Genomic DNA, 23,157 nt, shown 5'->3' on the forward strand with positions numbered 1-23,157 from the left:
GAAACGATAGTTGTTTGTAACTTTTTTAATTATAAATCTTGCTTCCGGTCTACTGTCTTGCAAGCAGTGCAGGGTTGATAACTTACAAATTATAGGCACGCCTCAAAGCCGTACTTCTTTGGAAGCAGAGCCAAACGCAAAGTAAAAAAAAAAAAGAGAGCTGTGCACACCGCCATGCGAAATGGGGGCTGTGTCCGAAAACTGAAAAATGCTGCTTTCGGAGGATGGATTCCAAGGTAGGAAGGCATCAAGGTACATCCGAATCTAATGTTAGCTTCACTTCCTGGGCCCCATCTTGCACCCAGCGCAATTGACTTTGTACACCGACGCATGTTTCATTCCTATTTTGCACCCGACGTACAGCGGACTTTCCCTCGGCAGACGCACGTCGGTAAATTAGGGAATGATCTTGCGCTCCCGGGGGCGGTTCAGCGCAAAGAGGTGGTGTGTTCTGGCGCAAACGTTCCCTGGTGCTATTTTGCAGTTCCAGAAAACAATTCCGCCACTGACCAGGAAAAACCTAGTCTAAAGTCAGTGGCACGTTTTCAGTGGCACGTTCAGATGCTGTTTTAAAGGCGCATGCTTGGCCATAATGTAGCGTGTGCATACACTTTGCTTCTCTCATCTACACAGATGCAGCAGTTGCCATTTTTGCAAACCATATATAATTACAAGGAAAAATATTCCACACGAGGGAAATCATTGTGGTGTCCATGAAGATGTGAAAAAATAGGCATAAATCTAGCTTACACATTTACCCAAATTATTATACGCCTGTTTAACCAAAGCTAATTTGAGTGGGTTTCTCCCATCCCTATACAAAGTCACTTCTCTGTCTTTTACGGCCCTGACGAGAATGTCGGTCTCCTCGGCTGTGAACCGCTCCTGGCGTGCGTCTGGCAAATCCGCCGCTATAATAGCAATCCGCCATGGAACAAGCGCGCCTGCTCTTAAAGGGAATGTGAGATGTTGCTCTGATTGGTTTATTTCACGTGTATGCCCAAACCACACCTATGAGTAATGTAGCTACTTCAGACCAACCAATTTTAGATTTGCATCGGGCACAAGAGTAATTTATCCCGCCAGTATAATAGCAACAGCACCCGAGATCCACCCACAAAGTTACTTGCGTTTCACGTTTGATACTTGCGTTTCAGATCGTTAAAATAGGGCCCCCTGTCTCCTGAGATTCCTTCATCTGATCGATTTTTGAAGGCAGCATAGACGTATCCTTCACTGCCTTTGATATCCCACAATACTGTGCGTTCCATTCTGTGACAGTTGAGCTAGAAATAAAGATGGCGTCTGAAAGTTGTGGTTAGTGGTCGCTTTGTGTACAAATGTATGTTTTAACCAACATTTATCACTTTTGATGTAATTTCTAGCAAGAAATTACTATTGTAATAATTAAATATTCGCTTAGTTATCACCAAAGTTCTCTGTTTTGTTGTAGATAATTAAAACGTTATGCTGCCTCAGATGTCTCTCCGTATTCAGTTTCGTGAGGTGCCTTTGTGTGCAAATGCTGCCTGCAAAGTCATTGCCTGATAAGAGAGCGAGGTAACAAGTCGGCTGCCTAAGTTGTGGGACGCAGCCGGGGTCTCGCGCACTCTACTTGCACGACCACCCACACCGCGATGACATCATTTTTGTTACGCACACCTTCGCACTCGTGCAGACGTGGACTACCACTCCTCAGATGATCTTCACAATGCACTTATGCTGCGTTCATGCTATGTCTTTATTACCGTAACTATTCTCAACTGTAAAAAGCCTTCACAAGTTTGTAGAACTTGTAATTACAACATGTAAACATTTTCTGAGAGCTACGACCGTGAACCAGGTGTACCACCTGACCACTGCAGATTTTTAGGTGTGTTCGATTTGAAGAGGCGCTGTGCAGACCGATTGGTGTATGACATCAAAGTACAGCGGGAGCGATTCGAAAGCATACCGAGCTTTATTTACAGCAATTACAACATATTGTCAAGTGTCACAACGTCCCTTTCGTGATCGATCATATGACGGTATAGCCTGGCAAGCCAGACCTACATCAAGATGTTAGGTCTGGCAACTCACCATAGACACGGCTCAATCCGAGGGGCGGGATAAACGGCTGTCTTTCAAATTCCCTCTGCACGCAATAGGACAGCGCTACAACCAACCAGAGCGTTTTCCCAACAGTGGAGCTAACGTTACTTGATAGATTCAACTTTTGAATCTGGCCGGCAAAACTACGAACACATCTTCCTTTTTTAAGAATGACTTAAGTGCCGTTAAGAAAAACCTAACTCCAAGTCCTCTAGAGTCGCGGCCAAAGCCGATTCGAAAGACTGTTCTCCAGCAGCCGTCATTCTTTGTTTTCAAGTAGCAGGAAACCGTCGCAACTCTGTCGTCATTATGTTAAGCCCGCCCCGCCTACTCTATACACGACGTGATTGGCCTGACCCAATTTAGGTTTTTGCAGCTAGAAGGTCTATGGAGAGTTGCTAGACTTACCCTGGAGGCAAAATACATTTTGCTGCCGCTAGGGTGCGTCTAGATTTCTAGGCTAATGACGGTAGACTGGAAGCAATGATTTATAGTTAAAGAAGTTTTAAATAATAGTATTTCTCTAACACACACCTATCGTTTCACTTCAGAAGACATTAATTAATTCATCCACTGGGGTTGTATGGATCACCTTCACAATCGCTGTGTGGTTTTTCAAGCGCCATTCAATGGCATTATATGGACTCACAGAGATTGATTATTTTCTCAAAAATCTTTGTTTGTGTTTATCTGAAGAAAGAAAGTCATATTCATAGGGGGTGGCATGAGGTTGAGTAAATTATGTGAGAATTTCCAAATATTTTCTCAGATATTTGAGTACAGCAGTTATTGATTTCTCATATATTCGGTATTTTCCACTATTCATGCTTTGCTGAACAATAATTAGGAGTTCAGCATTACCTGCATGTCAATCATTCACAGGCATCTCATACTAAATTCTTTTCACTGTTGATTAAAAAAATTGACTGTTCACTACCATCCAAACATTCCTTTTATTTGTTGTCTTTTTGTCTCAAATTGCTGGATTTAATTACATACTAGTCAAGTCAAGTCATCTTCATTTATATAGCGCTTTTAACAATGTAGATTGTTCCAAAGCGGCTTTACAGAGATACAAGGATAGTTTAAAGTAACAGAGTTTGTTTTGGCTTTATAGCAGTATATACTACTGGATGTGTAGTGTATCATTTACGCATTTTTATTTTTTTGCCCTCAATCTCAGTGTCCACGCACCACAAATCCATATCCAGCCGAAGCTTCTTGCTCTGCTTCAGTCAAGAAGCACTTGAAAAGGGCTGAGATAAGAGACAGGTGTGAGAGTTTAGTCAGTGAGTGTGTTCTCCAGAGACTCGCAGAACATGGGTTTGAGGGGGAGAAACAGCGAATTGTTTTGGAGTGTTCGTGTTTTAAGGTTATACAATGTGCCCGTCTTCAGAAGGTCATCATAAGACTCCGACATCTCCCCGAGGCACGTGAACCAGGCTTGTTTTGCGCATGATGTGCACTGATCCGGCTCGCCCGAACATCAACCCGCTGAAGCCGTGTCCTCAAAGGCTCTTCTGATTATTCCTTGAAACTCTGTACCTCACAAACCTGCTCCGGGGAAGCAGTCGAAGTTCACGATTCGAGAGGCTGTATTCCTATTTGAGTCTATTTCGTACATCTTCAATTTGTTTATGCATCAATCAGCGGCCCTGTACCTTTCGTTTACTTTTCAAATGCTCTTTCATGCTGATCACAAAGAGAAGTTCTAATGATTTACTGTCCTTGAAGCAGAAAGCGCTTGAGCTGCCACATGTGCCATCAAGGCCTTCAGACACCTGCTATTCGGCTCCTGCCAGCCTTTCCACAGTTCTTACAACAAGCATTGAAATGTTGGGTTTGGAATAAAGTGGACGTGGACCTAAAAAGCATGATGACACTTAAATGTCACAGTAATATACAGTATAACAAAATATCAAATTAAGTGGCATTAGTGTTTATTATCATTGAGATGCTATTATAGTTTTTATTAATCTCTCTAAATTAGTTTTTATTAAAATTTTAGTTTAAGATGTAATTTTGTTGTATTTTTGTCAATCTTTATATCTAAATAATTATTTTAGTACATCAAGTTAAACCAAATGTTACTTTGGTAGCTGAAATAAATTGAAATATGGGTAAAAGTTTACAATAAAGGCCCGTACATACCAAGGACGATACTGGAACTATAACAATAACGATAAAGATGTATTTCTAAAAATCTTGCTAAATTTAAAAGAATAGCATAGTTGGACTCACTTTCAGAATGAATTTTTCATTGACAGCCAATCAGAATCCACCAGACATTAAAGAGCTTGATAGTTGATATTGTGGCTTTATATATGGTCAGACACTTGCATGTGCCATTTATATTATTAACATTTTACCAAAATCAAGGTTTTTGACCTGCAAATACGTGCTTTTGTCCGTCATTAGAATGGTCACATCTGAGGCAGTAAGTGCATCGCATGTTTTCTGAACTTTTAACCAACTGCTCTGAAGCTGAAGGACGTCACAGGTGTCCTAGCAGAGTGTAGCTCATCACATTACCTATGAGCACGATCCAACGTTTGACGACCACAAAATGTCCCAATACTAGATAACATCTACAGTTTGCATTTTCTATTCCATTTGCTGTTCATAGGTGGCAATTGCACAATGTTAATTGCGCCAGGCAAATAGTCTAACTTTCATGAATAAAGCACACTTATAATGAGCCTAATTTGCATAGAAAGGAGGCCCCTTTAGTGCTGAAAAGAATGACAATGACTTCATTTAAATATGGCGCAAGTGCTGTTTTAGCACTTTTAGCGTGCGGATAAACTAGCTTGATGGCGATTAGTAAAAAAGTTATTGCATGAAAATATCTGTTTTTAACCTATTCAACTGTCAACTATTGCAGTACAATTTGCTTAGTGCTTAGTTTTTTAATAGGTTTAATATGTTTTTATTTTATTTTATATTAATTAAAAAATGTAGTCACACCAGTGTGATTTTAGTATTATTTATATACTATTATAGTATTTATTGATATTTTGAATTGCCTTTTATTCTTATATTTGTTGTGTTTCTTTGTCATTTCTATATAGCTTAAAATGATTTTTATTTCAGTTGTAGCTTTATTTTTATAAGTGAAAACTATTTTTAATGGTTTTAGTTGTTAACAATAACAAGACGTCACAGCACAATTTACAGCCTTTTAATTTAAAAGACTTCATGACCTTGACGCACAGTCATGAGGGTCTGCACGATCTCTATGATGTCGTTTCCTGTTTTGTTTTTTATTTGGCAGTCAAAAGTTGGTTGAATACTATTACTTTGACAAACCTTAGTTTCCTTCTTTTAATGAGGGTTTTTCTCTTCATTATAATATCAGGACAACTGCATCCCCCTGGCATTTGAGACTTTATGCCTTCAAAAAAAATCTAAATGAATTTTAATTAAGAAATTATCATAAAATACTGTCGAATATTCAAGTGATCGTATGTATGAATTGCATTTGAATGAATTTTTGAATAAATGAACAGATGAGCATCATGTAATTGACCCCAACTATGCACACGTCCTAGTTTTAAACTGAGTGCAATTAATACCAATTGTATCTCAATTAAGTTCGAGTCCAAACCTTTTATCCCCAATGCATATTCTCGACTGCACGTTTAATCAGACACATCTATATTCAAAAGCCAGGATCTAATTTGAAGGGATCCCATTCTATTTATGAGGTTCATATTGCATTGGTTGCAACGATCAGCATGTGTGTGGCGTGCTGTAATAATGACATTAGAGACCTCTGCTGTTCTTTGTTGGCTGATTAATCCGCCATTTGTCACCATTGTTTTACGCAGCTCTGGAAAGTAAATGTTGTTGACACACGACGGCTGTGGCGCAGTGGTGGTTTTTGTCTAGACAGGTGCTGTGATTCACTCTCTCAGTCATCTGGCTCTCTCTCCACAGCAGTTCCGACTCTGTTTAATTAGTCACCGATGACTGTTGCGGGTTGTTCGGCTCCCGTGGCTCTGTGGAGGAATTGGCAGCGAGCAAACATGTTCTGTGGTGTTCTCCTGAGATATACGAGTCCTGAGGGAAGCTTCCTTGCAGAGGAAACGGCGCTCGATGGGTCAGGGATGCATGCTGAAGTCTAGATTGCAGTGTGAACATGTATGTCCCTGATTCCTGTAGAGGATTGTGCAGGAGTAGCAGAAGGGTTCACGTGGTGGGTCTACCTACAAGGAAAAAGCTCAATGTGAATTTAAATGATGGTCTTGTTGTGAGTGATAACAGGTCAATTCAACTAATTCAGATCACTACAATTAAAGTGTAACTCAGCCGATTTTGAACCTGCTTTGTATTTTTACAAAGTCAGTAGTATATGTAAATGAACAATGTTTACTTCTGTGTTACCTAAACTGAGAAATTCAATTCAAGTTTATTTGTCAGCAAAAGTCCGTCGGATGACACGAAACACACCGCTTTCGTGATAACTATAGATTATACCTCTGTATTTTTGTATTCCCTGCCCACGGACAGTCGGATTGACAGAGGGTTATTAACAAAACAGTTATCATTAGGGTAGGTTTATCACTGAAAAGTGTTGGTATCGCACTCTTTAAACAGCATTATGGTAAAAACACTATGGCAACATCTTTCTTACCGGCAAGCGACAATGTTTTGCTTCGGGATGTTGGGCAGAAGGTGCTCTCTGTTCCTTATCTTCCCAATTAACTGACAGAATGACCGTTTCTTTCAGGTTTTCCCTTCCGTTTGGCCTAAAACACTGTGTTCATGGTCATCCAGTTTGAAATGTTAACTACAAACACAGAGGTTTTTTAACCTCCTTTAGCCTCCGCCTACAACACGTTGAATCTTTCACTGGAGACCGAAAGTAACTCACTCCCGATTAACTTTTACTCTTTGAATTCCTGCACCTGGGAACAATACAAGTCGACACCATTATGGCTAAAAGTTTGCTAAGAAGGATTTCCTACTAAAGCAAGGCGGTAATTAACTCTGGTCAAGCGTATCAATAGCAGACTGGTGGGAGTGGCCTTGAACAGCAACATGCCCAGTGCATTGTGGGTGTTGAATGTTTCCTTCTCTAGTCAAATAGCACTGATTTCAATCCTTTTCGCCTTTCTTCCGTGCATTCAGCCAAGTTTTAGTGAAAGGCCGTTTTCTTTTTCGTTCTTTTCTTATTCTGCTTAACGAACGCCCCAATGAATATGTAAATATGTGCTGTGCGCGTTCCTCTCAATAAGAAAATAAACACACAACAAAAATGACAGCGGTGAGGAAAGCATCGGATCATAGCGATTTTTGCACCAGCTCTGCGATTCACCGGCATCATGTTGACAAATAAGGACATTTAATTACAGAATAGATCTGGCTACGTGAGATTATAGTTTGAATGAATCTATTTTCCTTGCATGACACATTGACATTACAGTACAGAATGGCCCTTTCGCCATTATCCTGAACATTGTATAAGCATTCGTTTCATGCGTCATAGAAGGGAAGAGAGATCGCGCGTAAATGTCACATGCTTTGGATTTTCCTGGCAAAAACATCCCGAGTCCTTCACATAAAAAAATCAGTCTACAGGATTTCATAGACAACCTGTCGGTGAAATCATCAATACATGAAAAATCTTACATATAGCCACTTTAAGTCATTAAATTGAAACTTTTCTTTTGAACAACCATATGAAACCAACATGAATACAAAGATTACATTTCTAAAACCTTACACGTTTTAAACTATAGGTTTGCCCCATTTAGTGTTATAAACTAGTAAAATTATAGTGCGTTTTAGTTTTCACAAATATGTTTTATGCTTAAAGGGATACTCCACTTTTTTTGGAAATAGGCTCATTTTACAACTCCCCCAGAGTTAAACAGTTAAGTTTTACAGTTTTCGAATCCATTCAGCCGATCTCCGGGTCTGGGGGTCCCACTTTTAGCATAGCTTAGCATAATGAATTGAACCGGACAAGACCATTAGCATCTCTCTCAAAAAAATGAACAAAGAGTTTCGATATTTTTCCTATTTAAAACTTGACTCTTCTGTAGTTACATCGTGTACGAAGACTGACAGAAAATGAAAAGTTGCGATTTTCTCATTTTTTGCGATTTTCAACTTTTCTCAGTTGCGTCATATCATTACGCCTGCTTCACTCATGGTACTGCAGCAAAGTTTCTTGATTATTACGCAGGAATGAGAGTATAGTTCCTAGCCATATCAGCCTAGAAAATCGCAACTTTTCATTTTCCGTCGGCCTTAGTACACGATGTAACTACGGAAGAGTCAAGTTTTAAATAGGAAAAATATCGAAACTCTTTGTTCATTTTTTTGAGAGAGATGCTAATGGTCTTGTCCGGTTCAATTCATTATGCTAAGCTATGCTAAAAGTGGTACCGCCAGACCCGGAGATTGGCTGAATGGATTCGAAACCGATAAAACTCAACTGTTTAACTCTGGGGGAGTTGTAAAATGAGCCTATTTCCAAAAAAAGTGGAGTATCCCTTTAAATGCAAAAATTCAAATTGCAAAAAACTTTGATTTTTTTAATGTACAGATGAATTGTAGTGAAGGAAAATCTCTGTCCTTCCTGCTATTTGAGTCAACAACTCTTTCCATAGTGAAATGAGATCATTGAATTTTTATCGAATTAGCTTAATGCTGATGATGAGTTCAAACACACAAATTCCTGCACATCCCTGTCATGTACATATATTAAACACTTCTGCATATTTTCGCCTCATGAATGTGAAAAACACATGCAGACTCCACTTGGGCCTAGTCATAGCTGTAGTCTAACTTTCGCTTGAAACTTTTTCACATTCCACAGTGCTTTAGACATTGAAACTTTTTATGTTATGCATTGTTTCAAAATGTGCTACAGTGCCTCAAACAAATGCTGAGTCCCTTTGATCTCTTTCCCTCTGTGTCTCTTCCACTCTCTCAGGTTTACATTCCCTGCAGAACCGCTATTGTTCTGGCCAACGAGGAAATCGATTACTGCTAGTGAAACACAATCAGCGATTCACCGCGAGATGGAAAGCCAGCACGCTTCAACCTACCTCCATTCACAGCGTGTTTGCCATCATCCTTTAGAAACCACACATTTTCCCTGTGAACTGCCACCAAACTCAATTGAGTACAAGATGTTGTGAATACCTTCTAGGCCATTTCATCTCAGGTAACTTTTCCTGTCATTGTTCACACATTAATAACGAAGAACATCGCTCTGCTCTAACTTAGATAAAGTTTAATCAAATCAGTATAACCCCACTATTTCTGTTCTTCAAATGCCTAGGTTTATTTGTTTCATAAAGATGCATCTTGCTGTGGTTAGTTGTGGTAATGCGTGAAATTACTATTCAACAGTAAATAATGTTGAAGTTAATAATCACTAAATGATAATTTGACTTTGGCCAGTATTATAAGCAATATTTGTCAGCACTGTATTTGTAATACCATAAATAATTGTGAAAAGTAAATATAATTAATTGACAATAAGTGTGATCTGTCTGCTATTTAATTCGAATATGACTCAAGCATATTCTGGAACTGTTCTGTAAAAATATGAATTTGAACCATGTATTAATTCATCCAAGTTCAAAAAATCATTCAAGAAGGATGTATCAATTACATGTCAGTTTCATAGTGAGCTCAGTTGAATTATATATTTTTAATACATAAACTCTGTGTCATAAAATCTAAGTTATAAGTTCTGACAGGCTGTTGTTCAGTGCCTTGAAAATATTTTCAATCATAACCAGGATTTGATAATATTAATTTCACTTACTAAATTAGATTTTTTTTTTATTATTTTAAAACAAAAGCTGTATTAACACAGAGATAGCTTGTGCTAATAATAATAATGAATTAATTTTTAGTGTTTTGTTAATGTTTTATAGTATATTTTCCACTTTCTCTTCACTGACCACTGATTTTGTAGCACCGATAGAGATCCAAAAATAAGTCTGTGTGCAGAAATACATGCATTATTATCCTGTTGCTCCACTTGTTGCTCATTTTGCTCTGTCTTCGTGGTTTCGTGGTTCAAAGAATCTAAAATTGCCCTTAATGAATTTGATGATTGTAGATGTGCAGTAATATAACCTGTTATACTGAGAAACGGCTTTCCAGAAAGCGTCTTGAATAAAGGTTTACGCTTATTCTACATGATTTTTGTTATTTCGAAAATACAGCAGTTATTGTCGAATGGTTTTATTTATGAAAATTGAAACAAAAGCATTAAAAGCTGTCAAATTCAAAAGTTATCCTTGTGATGGTCAACATTTGTTTGTGTGCAATGTTAAACACTGGGCTATTTGTGTGTGTAAACCATATTAACTGAAATAAAGCACTTCTAGAAAGAAAGAAGGACTGCTCGTTTCTTGCTCTTATAGAGCTCAACAGAGTTTTGGAAGTAAAATCATATTCAATTCTCAAATTTTAGCATTTAAATTAGCATTTTAGTGTGCTGTTACCACGAAAACAAGCTCAAGAATGACCACTCAAATATTTAACTAATGACAGAGTCAATCTCCCTAGTCAAGTATTCAGTTACAGTATGTCATGTGTAATTCTTCATGGGATGAGTGGATCATTCCCACATTAAAAGAAGTACAAGATATCCGTTTTCTATTTCTCGATTATATTTTTGCTTTGAATCATTTGGGTCTTTGTTGGTTTAGCTTAAAAGTCCTTACTGAAGAATTTTTTAAAATGTATATGGAGAAAATAAATGTTATTTAATTAATGACAGCAACATTAGATATTATACATATTCATTAAGTGGATAATTTCACCAGAAGATAAAGTCCCTGACAGAATGTTGATATCCAACAGACATAGAAATACTCTACGGGTCCCATATAGTGTAATGATGAGGTGTTTCGCATCATAGTTATTACTAAATCATATTTTATCACATACTTGTAGTTTTCCTGTAGCTCAAACAGTAGAGCGTTGGCGCTTGCAACGACAAGGTCACGGGTTCAATTCCCAGGGAAAGCAAGAACTGATACGAATGTGAATGTGTACCTTGAAATGCAATGTTAGTCGCTTTGGATAAAAGCGTCTGCCAAATGCATAAATGTAAATACTATTTTATCGCGACTAAATCACTGTACATACCAGTTACAGAGCCCCTAAAGGGAAAATGTTTTGCGTTCCCCCTTTTGCGTTGGCTCGCAAAGTCTTAAGAGTTTCGCGAGGGAACGCAAAACATTGGGGAGAGGAGGGTGGCCCTCCAGGAGCAGTTTTGGACACCCGTGCTTTAGGGGCTCAGTAATTGACCAATCAGAAGCCAGAACCAGACCTGGTCCCTTTTATTATGAGATGTATGCAACTCGTCGTGCCTCTAAGGTAGATATTTGCCTGTTAGTCTGGATGTGCTTTCACAGCCATTGATCTCAGGCAAATTTGCACTGAGAGCTTGTCAGGCTTAATGCAGTGATTGTATATAGAGACGTTTAAAAAGGCTTTGTCTAGTGACAGTGACATCTTTATCACTGAGATTAACAGATCAAGTCTCTAAAGTTCTCAAAAAAACAGACAACAAACCACATCCTCATGCATTGATATACTTATTCAAGGACTTTTTATAGCTTACTCTATTAAAGTGTTATGTAACTCACCAGTGCATGTTTATTTTGAGTAATATTTCTTGTGGTAAACTATGGAAACCCATTTTCGGCTCAAGAATAGGATGCAATTGTGAGATAAAGTTATTCTTATTCAGCTGAAGTCAGTTCAATGTTGATTCAGTTCAATAAGTTCATCAAGTGAAGTCACATTATGAGATATAAAGTCCCAATTATGAGAAATAAATTTGCAGTTGTGAGGTATTAAGTTAGAAAATACTAATGGTGAGAAACCAAGTTGCAAATGTGAGATATAGTCACATTGCGAGATATAAAATCACCACACAAAAAAAAAATCACAATTGTGAAATATGAACTTTGTGATAGTCAGTCACATTGTGAGATGGAAAGTCACAAATAAGATCACAATTGTGGGATTTACAGTCACTAAGAGAGATAAACTCACAAACATGAGAAACAGGTTACATAAATTACATTGTTTTCCCATGTTTTCACTGACAGCTCTCCTTTCCGCATGTTGAGAGAAATCTGGAAGCGTTGTGTGTCATTTACTCATCTCACTCACTCGCACACAAAAAAAAAATCTGATTCAGTATTCATCAAAATTAATATAAATGGTGAAATGCAAACTCAGAATATTACACAAACTTGCAATAATTAAATATGTTACATAACACAAATATACTTTATTAAACAATGTCTTTGCTGCTGACCTTCCATGATCAACCAAGGCTGCGTTCCAGTCCAAAATTGTCATGCCCTTCACTCGCTAACTTCCCTCCATCTCGTTCACTCGGATGTACGTCATTGCTTACGTTGCATGAGTGCCTACTACTGGCGGAAACTGCAATGGGCTGAATTGGAATTTCCTAAGCCCTTGATCACTTGGAATCAGCTATGAAGTTGATTTTATTTAATGATTTTTTTTCCCCCTTTAAGAATTTGTTTAATGCAGCATCCAAATGTATATAGGCGTGTTTGGGTTGTTTAAAATTTAATTTATTCCTTTGATGACAAATCTGAATTTTCAGCATCATTACTCACATGATCCTTCAGAAACCATTCTTATATGATGATTTGATGCTGAAGAAACAATGTCTGTACTCCTCCATTTTTTCCACAGTAAAAGTGATCATAAAAACAGTCTTTAAAAAGCCAACCTTTGGGAATAAGCATATTTTGTCCACCTTTGGGGAAAAAGCATGGTTTCATCTCTCTTACCCAATTCTCAGTGCCATTTGAGTTCAGTTTAGAATAAAAAGGAGGATGCAAAATAAAATACAGTGTAATCAGTCGGACGCATTCAGTGAATGCACAGCTAAACAGATGTGTGTTTAGTCTGGATTTGAATGTGACTACTGTAGGAGCACATCTGATCTCTTCTGGAAGCTGGTTACAGTTGCGGCTGGCATAACAGCTACAAGCGGACTCGCCATGCTTAGAGTGAACCCTTGGTATTTCTAGCTGATATGATCCTAATGATCTGAGTGATCTGTTGGGTTTATATTCAGTGAGCATATCTGCTATGTATTGAGGTCCTTGGCCATTGAGTGATTTATATACCAGTAATAATACTTTAAAATCAATCCTAAATGTAACTAGGAGCCAATGTAAAGACCTGAGGACTGGTGTGATGTGTTCATATGTTCTGGTTCTGCTCAGCATTCTGTATAAGCTGCATCTTATGGTCTTTTTGGGAAGGCCAGTGAGCAGTCCATTACAATAATCCACCCTGCTGGTGATGAAAGCATGAACAAGTTTTTCCAAGTCTTTTCTGGAAACAAAGCATCTAATTTTTGCAATATTTTTCAGATGATAGAATGCTGATTTAGTTATTGCTTTGACATGAGTCCTGAAACTAAGGTCTGACTCTAGTGACACACTGAGATTCCTGACTTGATGTTTGGTTGTTTGACCCCTAGAGTGAAGGTATGCGTTCACCTTGAGAACTTCATCTTTGTTTCCAAACGCAATGACTTCAGTTTTGTCTTTGTTTAACTGAAGAAAGATTGCCACATCCAACTGTTGACTTCATCAATGCATTGGCACAGGGAGTCAATGGGGCTGTAATCGTTAGGTGATAGGGCTAAGTAAATCTGTGTGTCGTCTGCATAGCTGTGGTAAGCAATTTGGTTCTTTCTCATTATTTGGCTCATTGGGAGCATGTACAGGTTGAACAGGAGTGGCGCAAGAATCGAGCCTTGAGGGACCCCGCATGTCATGGATGTCCACTCAGATTTATGGTCTCCTATACTCACATAATAACCTCTCCCTTCTAAGTATGACCTGAACCATTTTAGGACTATCCCAGAAAGCCCGACCCAGTTTTCCAGCCTGTCAAGAAGTATGTTGTGATCAACAGTGTCAAATGCAGCACTGAGGTCGAGTAGTACCAGAATTGATGTTTTGCCTGTATGACTATTTAACCGAATATCGTTTATTATCTTTATGAGCTGTGCTGTGATGTGGTCGGAAACTAGATTGAAAATTGTCAAAGTATCCATTTGAGATTAGGAAGTTGTTCAGCTGATTGAAGACAAACTTGTTCAATGATCTTGCCTATGAAACGGAGATTTGAGATTGGTCTGTAATTGCTCAATATGTTGCTATCCAGATTGCTCTTTTTCAGGAGGGGCTTGACAACTGCAGTTTTAAGGGGCTTTGGAAAACTCAGAGAGAAGTGAGGAGTTTACCACTTTTAGGAGATCTGCTTCTAAACCAAGGAGGTGGGGAGTGTGTCAAGGGCGCAGGTTGATGTTTTAAGGTACTGTACTGTTTCTTCCAAAATCTTAGCATTCATTTCTTCAAAATCAGACATAACTTAACTTTCTGCGGATGTGGTCTGATCTGTCTGACCTCAGTGCCACACGAGAATATGCTGATCGCCTTTCTGATATTTTTGATTGTCTCGGAGAAGAAGGAAGCAAACTCATTGCATTTGCTGTCTGAGAGCAATTCACGGGGAATCTGGCTTGGGGGGGTTGTCAGTCTCTCTACGGTAGCAAAAAGAGTGCGTGTGTTATTTATGTATCTGTTTATAATATTTGAGAAGAAAGTCAGTCTAGCTTTGTCTAGTTCCACATTGAAACCATGAAGGCTGTCTTTATAGATGTTATAATGAACTACAAGGTTTGTCTTCCACCACATGCGCTCACCTTTTCTGCAATGTCTTTTCATATTTTGCACTGCTGTTGAGTTTCTCCAAGGTCCCTACAACAACAGACTGGCGTGCATCTAATAAATGATCCATTCAAGAATGTTGTACAAGTTTACAGCAACAACGGAGCCGCGAACTTCACATGCTTTTGAAAATCCAGCGTTTGGTTGATCCTGGTAAGTGCTCATTTTCACAGTTGTGAACACAATGGCGTTCTTCTTCCACAAGGGGTTTTGGTGTCACAGCATTTGTTTCCAGGCGGACCGATAAAGAACACGACACGCACGTCTCCCGGACGTCCTGTAGAATTCAACCAATCAGATCGCGACTTTGAAACTCCTGAAGTGTTTCCAGAAAAGTGTGACATATGCATCAGTCCCCTGTTCCCTGGATGCATGCGTGTCCAGAAACACAAATGTGCTCAGTTCTTCTTCAGAGAAGATCGCAGTTCCAACACTATATAAAAATATAAGAGGGAAAGAGAGAGAGGAGAAAACATTACAAGCATTACACAAGCATCAAATTGTTTTTAATCTCCATCATACTATAATTCAGAATATATATTTGTAAGTAACACCCTTTTGTCAGCATATTCAAACATTTCAGCTGAACTGTAAATTAAATTATGGCAGATTCAATTGTAATACTTACATTTCCTTAATTCTCTCCAAAAATGCTGAGATTCATAGACGTAAATACTGCAATCAAGGATTTAGCCAGTTTCAGCTTGTTTTTTTCCCCGCAAAATCTCGTCGTAACCTAGCTTTTAAACCAGTATTACAATAACAGTACCAGAAAATATTGTTTTTGTAAATAAACATAAGTAAAAAATATGAATTCAAGTAAGTTACAGCTTACCTCAAGAATCTTGCTTGCATCACCGGCGTGATTCGACGCAAATCATCTCCTCCCTGGTTTTACGAACAGTTTTGACGCGAGGGGGTAGTCGATAACGAAGTGATATGTTATAAATGTTTTATTTTCAACAATATAGAAGTAAAAACAGAATAGTTGCTGTCATTAACAGACTATTATCCACTACTGAACTCACGGGAACTGGATTCTGTTCACTCAAAGTCACTAGACCTTATTGGCTCAGTTCAACTAGCTAATTTAAATGACGGTCGCGTTATAAAAATAACACATGAAGTGTGTAAGCACAGCAGTCTACTCGTATTGTGTTAAATGCTTTGAGTAAATTCCCAAGTTGTGTTAACTTTTAAACTACACATAGATATGTGTAAAATAGGTTATTTTTTCTACACGTTTTAGTTAATACTGACACGTAAATTAGTGTTACACATAATTTGTGTAATTTTTCGACACATTCCTTCTGTGTGGGATATATAACTTAATTTCCTTTGTCATCGGAAGTCGTAAAGTCCTAGTTCCCAGTAGGAACTTTAAACTTAGAGTTGCAACTGGGAAACTCGGAGGAACCGCAACAACCCTAACTTCAGAATCCAATATGGCTGCTCAGCACATTAACCCTAATGAAACAGTAGAAATACATTGTTTATTAGCACTTCTGTTTGTCTGTGTCTCAATAAACTCAGTGATGCCCATCCAATCTCTATTTGTGGACATGATGCATTGGTGTTTGTTATCTGTATTTCTGTTTGTATTTCCAAAGAGCAAGTACAAAGGTTTGCCTGGATGCATCCATCTTAGTTTTCTGACCTGTGTACTGCAGCATGGTCACCTCGAGTGTGACGTCATTCCCAGATACGATGTCATTCCAGAGCTACAAGAATTACAAGAAGCAAAGTCACAATATGAGATATAAAAACACAAATGTGAGAAAGTCACAATTGCGAAATATTAAGTCAATATTAAGTTTTTTTACTCTGAGGTAGGACCTGGTTTCCATATCAGTGTACAATACCAGCAGAAAAGCTATTTGACCAATTTCTGTTGCAAAAGACAGCTCAACCATATGCTCAGTTTTACTTTTTTTTTATTTTGTTGGCTGAGCGCAAGAAAACATTCCTATTCCAAACCCATCAGTTCAACACGAGTTCTGAACACCTCGTTTACCTTTACGTAACACCAAAAGGGCTTAAAATCCCTCTCTGGTTTGCTAAAAGCTTTGAGAGGGCCACTTTGCATAAATATCTGCCTCTTCCACAAGGACCATTGTGAATTTGAAGGAGGACGTTGTGCTTAATCGTACCTTTCATCCTGACCAATGGCATTTTCATTAGAGTTCTTGAATTGAATGTGTTAATCTAAACGGGGGGAGTCAACAGGAGCGCTGGGACCGTTTTGTTTCGCTGGTCTTTTGAGCTAATCAAGTCTTCGTCATTAATCACCGCTGTGACTGTGTGGAACTGAAGAGCGGCTGAAGGAAGCTGCGACCTCACACTCCCACACAAGGTCACATGTGGACAATAGCTTCTTTTTATGTGCATTATTCTTCCTCCGTTTTTTTGCTCTCCTTCATCTGCTCTTCCATCTCCACTTACTGATGCTCCGTGTAAATCATCCGCTTTCATTGACACTTGTGTGATATATGTTTGGCCTTTAATGTAGAACAGAGAGATGTGCTCTGCATCTATCTTCCATTTCCCTCGTGAGTCGGATAAACTTGCATTATCTCACTGATGAGCCAGCAAATGGCAGTAATAATGAAATTTCACTTGGGTTTTGTCAGAGCTCCTGTCCCCGAGGGCTGCATTAACAATAGTGCTAGACGGGGGATGAAGCTCCAGGTCGAGTTTGGCTGGCCATCGGGAGCACCTGAACTTTTCCCGATGGGCCGATCGGCAACACCCCACCACTAGTGGTGCACCTGAGAAACAAAAATCAATGAAAAGGCTATAGACCTTATTCACAGCAGCGCCATCTTTGATTTTGAAATGGGAATTAAAGCGAGGTTGTGAGGGATAGACATGCATCTCTTCAGTGGATTGTACTGTTATTTAATGTGTTTTTGGATTGGTCTGATGACACAAAAATATCTTTCCAAGAAATTTCAGTAGACAAAATAAACCTCTAGAAAACATGAGCTGTGGAAATAAGTGATCGAGGAGCTTTATGCAGCTTTTTACAGCGGATGCCATTGGAAACATGGTGCTTTATTATCAGTGTTGGAAAGAGTTGTACAGCTTAGGGCCCTATCTTACCCGGCGCAATCAGCGTCAAGCGCGACGCAAGTGTTTTTTGCTAGTCTCAGCCCGACGCAGTTATCATTTTCACTCCTGCGCCACGTTGTTTAAATAGCGAATGCATTTGCGCCCATTTGTGCGCCCATGGGCGTGCTGGTCTGAAAACGGGGTGTGTTCTGGCGCATTGTTGGCGCGTTGCTATTTTGAGGCAACAGAAATAGACTGCGCCATTGACCAACTGAAACCTGGTCTAAAGTCAATGGCGCAATATATTTAAATTTTTTTGTTGTTTAAAGAGCGCGTTAGTAATGTGCGCCTATAGGCGGGTCCACAACGCGCGTACATTCTTCTTATTAAACACACAGGGACCCACAGCAGCACACAAACATGCCAAATATTAAAATTAAAATGATTACAATGTAAAAGATTATTATTACGTACATAAAGATATGGTGGAATCCGGCTTGTCCCGTAGATGGTCTGCTTGCGCACTTTTACCTCACGCACGAGCATTTCCGTTTGCGCTCTGGAGACGGCTTCGGTCTTTCCACTATCAAATTCCGCCATGTAAATAGCGAATCTGCCATGGCGCGAGCGCAACTAGCATTTAAAGGGAATGGGAGATGAGACTCTGATTGGTTTAATGCACGTAAATCCCAAAACGCACCCATTACTCATTATGAGAATAGGGACAACCCTTTTTTTAGACCATGCGTCTGGCGCGCCGACCAATTTTTCCTGTCGTTAAACTAGCAAAAGTGGTTTCGGACACGCCCTAAGTGCCTTTAGACCATGCGCTTAGATCGTTAAAATAGGGCCCTTTTTTTCATAACTTGAGGTGATGACCTTTCAGGATTCTTTGATGAATAAAACGTTTTTTTAAAAGAAAAGCATTTATTTAAAATAGAAATCTTTTTTAACAATATACTAGCCTACCATTCAAAAGTTTGGGCTCAGTAATTTTGTTTTTCTTTCTTTCTTTTTTGGAAACAAATTAATACTTTTATTCAGCAAGGATGTGTTAAATTCATAAAAAAGTGTTTAGTAAAGATTTATATTGTTAGAAAATATTTTTATTTTGAACAAATGCTGTTCTTTTTCAACTTTTTATTCATCAACGTATCCTGAAATTCTATCTCAGGTTCCAAAAATATATATTAAACCGCACAACTGCTTACATTGACAACAAATCAGCATATTAGAATGATTTCTGATCATGTGACGACTGTAGTAATTATGCTGAAAATTCAGCTTTGCATCACAGAACTAAATTATATTTTAAAGTATATTCAAATAGAAAACCATTATTTTAAATTGTAATAATATTTCACATATTACTGTAATTGATTTGAGCCCCAGTCCAGCCCTGATGATTCTCCTCTTTTAGGGACAGAAAGAAGACACTCTAATGATAAAACTATTTAAAGTAAACTCCTTCAGGCAGTCGTATGTGCAATAATCGTTGCGTTTCTGGAAACCTGTTTGCTTGGTTTCAAATAAGTCAAGTGTTGTTCAGATGTTGCAGGCCATTCTCAAAGGTTCTGTGAGGGACACGGCCTTGGTTTGCTCAAATATTCATAAAGGGATGTGAAAAAAACACTATTCTTTCACTGTTCGCTGGCGTTGTACTCAGAGTTTGTGTAATAATGCTTCCATCTAGTGGTAGGAGTATCTCAGCACCCTGCATTTACTGTTTCTTCTTGTAGGCTATGAGGCTGGCTATGACCAGTTTCATTTAGCTTGAAAGCGCATTCTTATGCCATATTAATGAATGCTCATATTAATAGAATAACACTTATTGGATGACAGTGTTTATAATAAAATAGGTGTGTGTGTGTGTGTGTGTGTGTGTGTGTGTGTGTGTGAAAGCGTTATGAATTATGCATGATTATTCTGCCCTCTTGGGGTGCTTTCTCAGAAAAAAATGGTACAAAAGCTGTCACTGGAACGGTACCATTTAAAGAAGGTTCTAATATTTTGGTACCAATATACTTTTGAGGTACTAATATGCACTCTTTAGGTACAAATTACCTTTTGAAAAGTTACCACCCCGGAAACAGCTTTTTTTACCTTTACCTCATGACAAAGGTTTGCTCAAATTCAATGTGTCTGGTTTTAATTGCTTTGGTCCAGTTTTAGCCTAAGTGGTACATTTTCTAAAAATTACAGTTTTACAAAAGTCTCTAGTTTCACAAACCAAATAAATGTTTATAAAAATCCTTTCACAATGCAATCCACATGAAACTTGACATTTGCTTCTGTCTTCGTTTATTTATATTTATTCTGTCCATCATTTAATCCGCCTGCTCTTGCAGGGTTTTTTCTGAAAAACTGACCTTTCTGATCACACTTGTACCACAGCCAGTCATTCAAACCTGCTATTATGCTTTTATATAGTTAGTAAATGTTTCTTTCTTCACAAATATAGTTTCAAAATGTTTAATTTCATTTGAACTGCCACTTAATTCAATAACAGGATGCAAGATACTTATTTTAAATACATCTGCCTTGAGGTTTTCTGTCAATTCCACAATCTGTAAAAATAAAAACATTTTTAAAATTGACATGCAGTATAACCTTGTTACACACAGTGTAATGGAGTAATGTGTTATATAAGTAACATGCATTACGTAATCAGATTACTTTTTTGATGTAACAAGTAAAGTAATGCTTTCTGTCTTTACACTTAACCGGTTTTACCTGATGGGACACACTTAACACAACAAATAAATGTTCCTCAAAAGCTTGTATCATTTGATACTCACATTTTAAAGGGATAGTTCCCCCAAAAATGAGAAAATGTGTCATAATTTACTCACCCTCATGTCGAAACTGTATGAGTTTCTTTTTTCTGTTGAGCACAAAATATATTTTAAAGGGGTCATATAATGCCATTTTTGTACAAGTTATTATGATTCTTTAGGGTCTAAATGAAAAGTTTGTAATACACTTTAATTAAAAATTCTCATTAGTATTGTAAGAAAACACTCATTTTACCTGGTCAGGTCTGTTTTCAGCACGCCATTTAAGTGCATGTGTCTTTAAATGATAATGAGCTTTGCTCACCCCGCCCCTCTGTTCTGTGCGTACACCGTTTTTAATAATAACACAATAACCATAACGCGTTGTTCATTATAAACTTGGGATTATGAGAACGTTGTACATAGAAAACATGCCGTAATGTACCCTGAGTGTAAACCTTAGCCGCATTTATCGTGAAGCATGCAAGCGATTTGCAAAGATTAATATAAAGGTTAATAAAACGTTACACTCACTTCTTCTGGAGGTGCAGCAGGAACACGAATAGTTGGTACCGATCCTTTTTTCAGGAGCAGCTTCTTAACAAAACCAGCTTTATACTGCCCCTCGTTTGGTAAGAAATGATTCGCGCAAACATGAAAGCATTGACGTTGATTGTGGGGAAAATTCCCTTCGAAAACAAAACTCAGCCACTGCGTTCGAACATCATTCTTTGAGGTTTAGGAACATCAAAATGACTGCTGTGTTCGTTATTACACCCAAGAGCAGAACACCACAATCGCTTAGACGTCATTCTGCTCCAGCGTATCAACAATGGCGGACTATGATGACAGCTCGCTCAGGGCGGGTCTGTGTTGAAACGCTGCTGTCAATCAACAATTGTGGGAATGGCTTGATTTGAGACGGGAAAACATATAAGGAGATTAAAAAAAAAACACTGGATGGATTTTTATCATTATATGATGGTTGTGTACAGGCACTGCCAACACACATTTCAGTACAATCAACTTGTAAAAGTGCATGTACCACTATATGACCCCTTTAAAGAATGTTGGTAACGGAAAAATGTAAATGGCACTTTGAATCTTCGATGACCTGAAACTAGTTAACAATTGCACTTTTTAATGTATGAAAATTAAAACATTCAAAAACAAAGCTGCGAGAGACAGTCATGATACTAGTCTTCCTGAAAGAATTATTGGAATGAATGGCCTAATACCCACTCCCTCTCTGTCTTTACACTTAACCAGTTTTACCTGATGGGACACACAGCATACTTGTTAGGTGATAAAAAGCAGGTTGTACGTGAGTTCCAGAACATGACGAATGATGGGATACACTTAGCCTCAAATACCACTGTTTTGAAGGAATAGTGCGAGTGAAAGTTTCAAGCGACTCATAAAGACAGCCTATACTGGCGAATCGATGTAGCCTGAAGAAAGAGTCTCTGCATATGATGTTTCTGTACTTTAGCTCCACTTGTTTGAATGTTTTGAAAGTTGTTTATTTCTCTGAACACACTAGAATCTCTCATTACAGGCTTCCACAGTTGCTTACAACAAAGGATCCCTGTGTTATTTGTGAGTCAGCCTACAGATGTTTGAGTTTGGATAGGGTGCATATTTTGGGGAGCCTTTTTCCAATGTCAAACTCTGTAAATCAAACTATCATCAAAGGTTTCTTTGAACAAATTTGCTAGAATAAGGGAGCAGCAAGAGAGTTGCAGCTGTGAAAATGTATACAGCTCTAACTGCCTTACTTTACTCAACATAGTTTTGATTTTATTGCCAATTTACTTGTTGCTTTCACTCTGGTAACTTCTGCATTTGCACTAAAATACTTTTAAAAGCATTTATGAACAGCTTGAACTCATTGCAAAGGGACATGTTTCACCTCGATCATGTGGATTCCTATTGAAATGACTGGGTTTCTCTGGCAAAAATCAATCAAATACTAACAAGCAGAACCAAACAGGGATTATATACATGGCTAGCTAAATGAAACACAGGTGGGGCTATATGGGTTTGAGTACGGCATGTATGCAGTTGTATTGCAAATGTAATGTTTGTCAATTGAAGGACTTCAGCCTCTATGTTTAGTCTGTGTCAAATATATTGCAAATTGTTCTGAAATAAAGGCAATCATGTGTTTTTATCTGTGTGTTTTATTGAACAACCTATAAAATTGCTTAATAACTAGTCCGAAGCAATTTCTACTTATGATGACCAAATAATAAATCTTAATTGACAGAATCTTTGCCTTAGTTTTCTAAATGTTTGACTGTATTCTAAAAATCTAAAAATATTTTAGTTGAACGAACTATAAAACTGGTTGAGCAAACATACTTTTTAGAGTCCTACTTTTTAGAGTTTGGGCCAACTAAACAAATAACAATTGAAGTAAAATTTTGAAAAGACGTTTACACGACACCATTGCCAACTAAAAA

At 38.2% G+C, this 23,157-nt stretch overlaps 1 protein-coding gene across 2 annotated transcripts in view; it reads left to right on the plus strand.

Moving 5' to 3' along the window:
* gbe1b (glucan (1,4-alpha-), branching enzyme 1b) overlaps positions 1 to 10,461 on the plus strand; it is a 155,251-nt gene extending 144,790 nt beyond the window's left edge. The window contains exons 16-17 of one of the 2 annotated variants that reach the window (XR_014628575.1): positions 9,038 to 9,688; positions 9,749 to 10,461. Coding sequence is in view for 1 of the 2 variants with exons in the window: in XM_084418074.1 (XP_084274200.1) it covers positions 9,038 to 9,097 (60 nt within the window). In the remaining variant the exon portion in view is untranslated. Of the gene's footprint in view, positions 1 to 9,037 lie in introns of both variants that reach the window. The other variant, XM_084418074.1, reaches the window with a different exon arrangement.
* Positions 10,462 to 23,157: the final 12,696 nt, after the last annotated feature.

The sequence above is a fragment of the Rutilus rutilus genome, assembly GCF_951802725.1.
Source record: "Rutilus rutilus genome assembly, chromosome: 9".
NCBI classification, from domain to species: domain Eukaryota; kingdom Metazoa; phylum Chordata; class Actinopteri; order Cypriniformes; family Leuciscidae; genus Rutilus; species Rutilus rutilus.